This window comes from Fukomys damarensis, unplaced genomic scaffold (assembly GCF_012274545.1).
Source record: "Fukomys damarensis isolate Sample0158 unplaced genomic scaffold, DMR_v1.0_HiC HiC_scaffold_32, whole genome shotgun sequence".
In the NCBI taxonomy this organism is placed as follows: domain Eukaryota; kingdom Metazoa; phylum Chordata; class Mammalia; order Rodentia; family Bathyergidae; genus Fukomys; species Fukomys damarensis.
In genome coordinates, this window is record NW_022900944.1 from 38,289,326 (window position 1) to 38,296,332 (window position 7,007).

At 58.2% G+C, this 7,007-nt stretch overlaps 1 protein-coding gene across 1 annotated transcript in view; it reads right to left on the reverse strand.

Moving 5' to 3' along the window:
• Nucleotides 1-870: 870 nt before the first annotated feature.
• Nucleotides 871-7,007, reverse strand: part of Bcar1 (BCAR1 scaffold protein, Cas family member) — a gene marked incomplete at its 5' end in the record, with an annotated part of 42,537 nt that continues 36,400 nt past the window's right edge. Inside the window, 5 exons of the mRNA XM_033757905.1 lie at nucleotides 871-1,764; nucleotides 3,217-3,306; nucleotides 4,007-5,107; nucleotides 5,718-5,825; nucleotides 5,930-6,091. Coding sequence (XP_033613796.1) covers nucleotides 1,252-1,764; nucleotides 3,217-3,306; nucleotides 4,007-5,107; nucleotides 5,718-5,825; nucleotides 5,930-6,091 — 1,974 coding nt within the window. The remainder of the gene's footprint in view (nucleotides 1,765-3,216; nucleotides 3,307-4,006; nucleotides 5,108-5,717; nucleotides 5,826-5,929; nucleotides 6,092-7,007) is intronic.

Genomic DNA, 7,007 nt, shown 5'->3' on the forward strand with positions numbered 1-7,007 from the left:
GTGACACCTTCACTCCTCATGTATCGCATCACTGCACTCCTGCCCTGGGCCTGAAGAAAACCCAAACAGACACTGAGCGACTCCTTCCCTATCTCCTTTGCTGTGTTGGAGATAGGACCAGGTTCCCAGCTCTTTCTCTGTGAGACAAGCTTTCATCACATGGCCAGGCTGGCCTCCAATTTGCAATCAATCCTCCCGACTCAGCTTCCTGAGTAGCTGGGATCACAGGCTTGAACCACTGAGTCCACCTTCACCTCTGTCCTCACAGGGAGGCTGGGTGGCAGCGGAGGCCCCCCAGTGGGGTGGAGCTCAGTGGCCAGTGGCTGGGCCAGCCCTCCCACCCCTCTACTCAGGGAAACTGTGCCCAAGTTCACACAGAGGACCATGATTAGGGCTGGAGCAGCACCAGGATGGCCAGGCACAGGCTGCAGCCCTCACCTGGGCCACAGGCAGCTGGAAAACGAGCAGGGAGCCAACAACGGCCTGCCACAGGGACCACCCTAGCGCCTGGAGGCAGGTCCGCCGTAGTGTGAGGGACCAACCATGATGGGTTCCCTGTGACAGCAAGGCTCGGCTGAGGTCTGCGAGGGGGAATTTGGGCCCAGGATCCTCCCAGGGATGCGCCTGGCTCCTGCTCCCCGCAGCATGTGTGCCGCAGTCTCCACAGGACCCCGAACCATGTGGTTGTCTGCAAGCTGTGCCTGTGCGGAGGCTGCTGGGCCTCGGGGTGCTGCTCCCACAGATTCCTCTTCCCTCCCCTGCCCTGGAGAGGCCCTGCGCCTTCCTTCCCAAATCCCCCAACCCAAGATTTCCATCTGCACAGCGGCCTCACCTCGCTGCAGGCCCTCGGCTCACACCACAAGTGGCTGCTTTCCATTTTTAAAATTTTATTAAATGTCGACTATTAGTCAAGTGATTGGAAAATCAATAATGAAAAATAGTTCTTTCAGGTCTTCTCCTGGTACAGAGAAGGAACGCATCACCACTGCGCCTGGCCTGTCACAGGACAGGAAGCCCTGTAGGGGATCACGAGCCCTGCGCTGGCCCCAGCCCCGGTGTGATGCCCCTCCTGGGATCACAGCACACTCTGGGGAGAGCCCTGGCCACTCTCCGGCTTCCCGGCTCCTCTGAGGAGGCCCTGTCCTGCCCCACCCGGTCATAAATATGTACAGACCCCTGGACAGCCCAGGCTGCCTGTCCCCGAGCTGGGGGGCATCGACTCTCAGACCGGCAGGTGGGTGGCTGGGACCTTCAGGCAGCCGCCAGCTGGCCCAGGACGCGGCGGAACTGCTGGGTGCTGTGGCCCAGCTCCTTGACCCTGTCCACCATGTCCTGTGCTGCAGAGGGCGACGGGTACTGCAGGGCAGCGGCCTTGGTGGTGGCCACAATGCCACGCAGGAGGTCGCACAGCAGGTTGCTGTAGTGTGTCACCTGGCTGCGTACGTCGGCAGCCTTGGCCTGCCGCGACAGCGTGTCCCCAATGAACACCAGCTTGTGGGCACTGAGGATGACAAACTTGCTGTGTGCCACAAAGATCTTGGGGGGCTGGTTGGTGGCCACGGCGGTGAAAAAGGCGTCTACAGCATCAGTCAGTGTGGTCAGGTTGGCCTCGCACTGCTCCAGGTAAAAGAGGAGCAGCTGCCGATCCGAGGGCCCCAGGGCACCCGGCCGGCCTGGTGCCAGGGGCTGGGCTGGTGTCCAGTTGGCCAGATCGTGGTCTATGGGCCGTGATACCTCCTGCTCCAGCTGCTCAAACTGCTTCAGCTGGGGTGGCGGGGAAGCAAGAGCAGGGTTAGGCTTGAGAACAAGAGGCACAATCGGCATGCGTCGCTGAGGCAGGAGGACTGCCATCAGTTCAAGGCCAGCCTGGGCTACACAGAGAGTTGTCTCCAAAGAAAAATGGGGGAGTGGGGTTGTACGTGGTGGTGGTTTGGGGCTAGAGATTTTGCTCAGTACAAAGGAACCTGGAGTTCAATACCCAGAACATAAAAAATAAAACCATTTTATTTTTTGTTTTGATGTTTTGTTTTGTTTTGTTTTTTGGTACCAGGGATCAAACTCGGGACCTTGCCCTTGCGAGGCAGGCAGTGAAACCACTGAGCTAAATCCCCGGCCCTTTTGTTTTGATTTTTGAGGCAGGGTCTCCCTTTGTAGTTCAGGTTGGCCCTGAACTCACTATGTAGCCCAGGCAGGCCTCAAACTCCCAACAATTCTCCTACCTCAGCCTTCTGAGGGCTGGGATTACAGGCGTGCGCCACCATGCCCAGCAAAATAAATCATTTTAGCCAAGGAGTTCAAGACCACTGATGGCAAAATAGCAAGGTCCCTATTTAAAAACAAAACAAAACCCCTCTCACTGCTGTGTACCAAAGGAAATGATTCAAAATATGCAGAAAACTGCGCCTGCAGATAAACACAGCAGTATTATGTACAATAAGGAAAAATGGGTACAATGTAAATAGTTAACAGTAGATTATGTGGCCTTTGGAAAGAATTTATGAAGAATGCTTAATGCCCGGGAAAGATGTGGGGACAGAGGCAGAGTGACCCCACATAAGGTCCCATCTCTGACCAGCGTGGGGAAGAAGGGAGGAAACCGGCCCAGGCCCAGTCCCAGCAACCACCTCTGGGTGCATTTTATTGTTCTCTTTATACTGTTCTGTGCTCTGTATGATGTCTACACAATTACCCTGATCGTGACTTTGTGTATTTAATTAGGGGCAGTGTACTGGGGATGCCAGGCGAGGGCTGAACTACACACCCAGCCCTTTTTCTGTCGTTTTGAGAAAGGTTACTGAATTGCCCAGGTTGGCCTCGGATTTGCAATCCTCCTGCCTCAGCCTTTCCCAGTAGCAGGGATTACAGGCGAGCACCACCATTATCTGGCAATGACTTCACTTATTTTTTGCAGTGCTGGGGACTGAGTCCCTGACCTCAAGCATGCCAGACAAGCACTGTACCACTAAGCTATCTCTCCCTATCTTCTAGTAACTTTAAAATAAACCAAATGTGCCTGGGACAGTGGTACCGCCCCCCTGGAACTTCAACTACTTGGGAGGCTGAGGCGGGAGGATCACTTGATTCCCAGAGCTCAAGGCCAATCTGGGCAACACAGAGAGACCTTGTGTCAAAATGAAATACACAGAGTCCAAATAAGAAGATGGTGCTAGTGAAGGGTGGGCTGTGATTATGTGGGGCGGTGACCCGAGGCCTCACCTGCTGCAGCTCCAGCTGGCCCTTTCCTTGCCGCATGATGTTGCCCTTCTCCAGCAGCTCCTTCTGGGTCTTCTCAAACTCTTCCTTCCCCTGGAGGGGAGAGACAGGGCGGGGCTAAGTAGTCTCTTCAGGGCCAGAAGCACTGCAAGGGCCCAGGCACCACCAGGTGCACTGCACACAAACCACTGCTCACATCCAGGCTGGCTGGTATACTTGGCCACCCAGGCTGGGTGCAGCTTCCCAAGGCAGTAAGAGTGCGAGTGTGTCCGTGAATATCCTAAGGAGCAGCCCGTGCAGGCTGCCCTTCCAGGAAGGCCCCAGTGCAGGAGGGTGCACATTATCTGTGTGACTGTGGCCAAGGCCCTCCTCCCTGGCCCAGCTCCCACAGCAAGAATCAAATGCACACCTTCCCCCTGGCCCACAGGGACTGGTCACTAGGCCCTGCCTACTGGTGCATCTCTGTCCTACAGCAGGGCCCTGACACCACAGGCCACCGATCAAGACCTCCAGTCAGCCCAGACCCCACCAAGTCCTGTTCTACTGCCCTTGTCTCAAAGTACTTTTGTCTGGGCTTTCATTCTTCAGAATCTGACCCTCCAAACACAACAGAGGCCTAGCCCTTCGGGTGTTTGGGAGACGTTCCTAATCAGCTGCACAGGTCACAAAGAGAGCCACACTGGTCACTACCAGAGACCACGGTCAGAGCCAACACTCGTAATGACAAGAGCCCTGCATGTATATTCGTGTGTGGAGGGCCAGGGTCCCCACAAGAGTGGCGGGGGGCACCCACCTGGAGGTGGACGTAGTCATAGTCCTCCATCCAGCCCCCCTCACTGTTCTCGTACTGCCCATCCGGAGAGTCCTGGGAGGTGAACTTGGGGGGAGAGGGCAGGGGCCGCGATTGAATGCTGCTGGCCTTGTCAGTGGGGTTGGGGTGCAGGGGGCCGCCCCCCTCAGGGCCAGGAGCAGGGGCCTTGGTCCGTCTGAAGAGCAGCGAGGCATTGCCATGCAAGAAGGAGGCCAGCTGCTTGGCATCCTCGGGCACAGCCCGTGAGCAGGCCACCAAGCGGTCCAGGTCTTCCAGGGTGAACCCTGGGCCTCCCCGGCCACTGTCAAGGACCTGACCATGTGCCACCAGTGTCTGGTACACGTCCTCCATCTTCTGTAGCTGCCGACCAAGCTTGGCGTGCAGGGTACGGTCAGAAGTATGGGCGGCATTGCCCACAGCACTGCGGGCAAATTCCAGCAGCTCATGGACAGCGTTCTGAACAGCAGTCACCGCAGCCCGCAGGTCCTGTACCGGCGGCTCTTGAGGCTCAGGGATGCCACGCCACCCCCCGGCCCCACTGGCACTGCCCACCAGGTCCAGGAGGTGGGCCACAGTGGCACTCACACCCTGCTGCAGCCGTGCCAAGGACTCCACGGCGACCTCCAGCTCCAGGGGCTCCCGGCCCGACGTGGCTGCCTCCAAGGAGGATGCTGACTGACTGCTGCGTGTGCTGCCTGTGCTGGAGGCGGACAGGCGCTTGCCATCAGCCACAGCCACAGCCTCATGCTCAGCTGGAGGGGGCACAGCATATACCCCGTCGTCAGCCACACCATCTGCCACCTCGGAAGCAAGCGCCCGCTCGCGGGGCACATCATATAGGCTGCCGGGGCCGGGCCGCCGTAAGCCAGGGGGCACGTCGTAGAGGTCGGGGGCAGGGGGTGGCACGTCATACACGTCCTCGGCTGGTGGGGAGTCCGGAGGCGGTGTGGCGAGGATCAGTGGGTGGCGGGCCGGGTCAAAGGGCTTAACCTTGGCGAAGGCAGGAGGCACATCATAGGTCTCCTCTCGCTGCACTGGGCCATCGGGGACATCCTTGCTCACTGATGGGGGAACATCGTACACCTGGGGACCAAGCAGAGGTCAAGGCTGGTGCACATCTGACCCGCCCTGGTCCCTAGCCCACACCTGTTCTGACTCTAAGTCAATGGCTATGACTAAGAGCCCACCTCTGAGGCCAGGTGACACTACTTCCCCGTGCCTGTCAGCTCCTCCGTAAGATGAGGGGCTCCCAGCCAGGTCTGCTGGGGGATCACGTGTAAGTTTATGTAACCACATAACTGCAAACAGCAGCTGTCACACTGCCACCGCTGCCACAACTGCCACCTCTGGTGGACTCTACTAGGTAGCAGGTACCTAGCTGACACCATAGATGTGGGATGGTGCAGGACAGTACAATATAGTTACTGGCTCCCCTTTCACTCAGAAGTGTCCTGGCTTGAAAACTAATTCCACGGTCACCCTTAAGAGCCTCTTTTAAGAGCCTGCAAAGGTGGCCCCACAAAAGGGCATTTTCTAGATGACCAGGTTGAAGCTCAGAAGACAGCTCAGTGTCCACACCGGTCCCTGAGCAAGTGAGAGGCAAAGCTGGGGTCTGCAGACATCTGTGCACCCCAGCACTGGCCCTCAGCCACCCCCAGGAAGCCTGTAAGGCCCGCATCCACATGCTGCTCACCGCATGGTGACTGGATGGTGGCAGGCCTTTCTCCACGCTGGGGGGTACATCATACAGTGGGTCTCGGCCATTGGGACCCTTGACAGCCATTGGCGGGGTGTCATATACCTGAAGGCAGAACAAACAGTGCGGTCATACCAGTGCCTGGGGCCACCGAGGTTTAAGGGGAAGAGCCACCCTTGCCCTCTCCATGCCCCAACCCCAATACCTACCTCTTGGCCATACTGGTTGGGAAGCAGCCCCCGCACAGGGGGGACATCATAGATGTCCTGGGGGCCCGGAGCCAGAAGGTGGCGCGGGATGTCATACTCATCCTGCTCCAGCTGGGAGGCCTCATATACATAGCCCTGGCCCACTCGGGTGGGCACCACCACCTGGGGGCAGACAGTGGACTTCACCAGTGGCCCTGCAGGAGCCTCCCTGTGGTGTGTGCGAGGCTTAGCGGAACTGGTCTCCTCTCCTGCGTTCACTGACCTCTCTGTAGTGAAGTGCAGCACACGGGCTGTAACTATCCATCCCTAGGGTTTGTTTACAGCTATCTAGTTCTAGGCCAGGAAAGGTCAAGTCTGCACAACTGGATGACCTGGAAGGTTCTGCAGAGGAGGTACACGTGGGCTATGGAGACACCCAGGCAGGCTGAGGGGCCAAGAGGCCACCTCCGAGTCGGGTGCTGGCCCTGTGGGCCCTGCTCAGCTTTTCCTCCTCAGGAAGGCCTGCTTAGTAGGGGGTTGATTCTCTGACCATAGGACTCTGCTGGGCCTAGGCTGGGCTCACTGGTGGCCTAAGATCCCCGACAGACAGGGCCTGAGGTCTCCAAGAAGCAGCAAGCAGCACCCCTGCCACATCTTGGGGAGACTCTCAGGAATAAGCTCAAGGCCAGTACTTGGGCAGGAATGGTTTGGAAGGTCATGTTTACGGCCCAAGGAGTCACTAGAACCAAGAACCCTGCCCACACACACCTGCAGAGATCTTGCCCACCTCAGAAGGTGAGGCCTCAGTGGGGGCTGTGGTCAGACACCAGCCCCTTCCTTGAAGGGGCACTGTGACCATGGCCCAGGCTCCTCAGTAGCGAACTGCAGCAGCAAAGTCTGGACCCTGGGATGCTCCAGCCTCCCCCAGACAGGCTCCCCTCACAGACCAGCACCCAGCCCAGCAGGGCGGTGGCCCCCTCCCTACAGGGATCTCCAGCCAGGCTCAGCCAGCCTCTCCTGGGACTCCCTGCTCAGCTCTCTCCACAGAAAGGCCTTTTGTTCCCTATCAAAGGGGATGTCTGGGACAGGTGACTCGGGC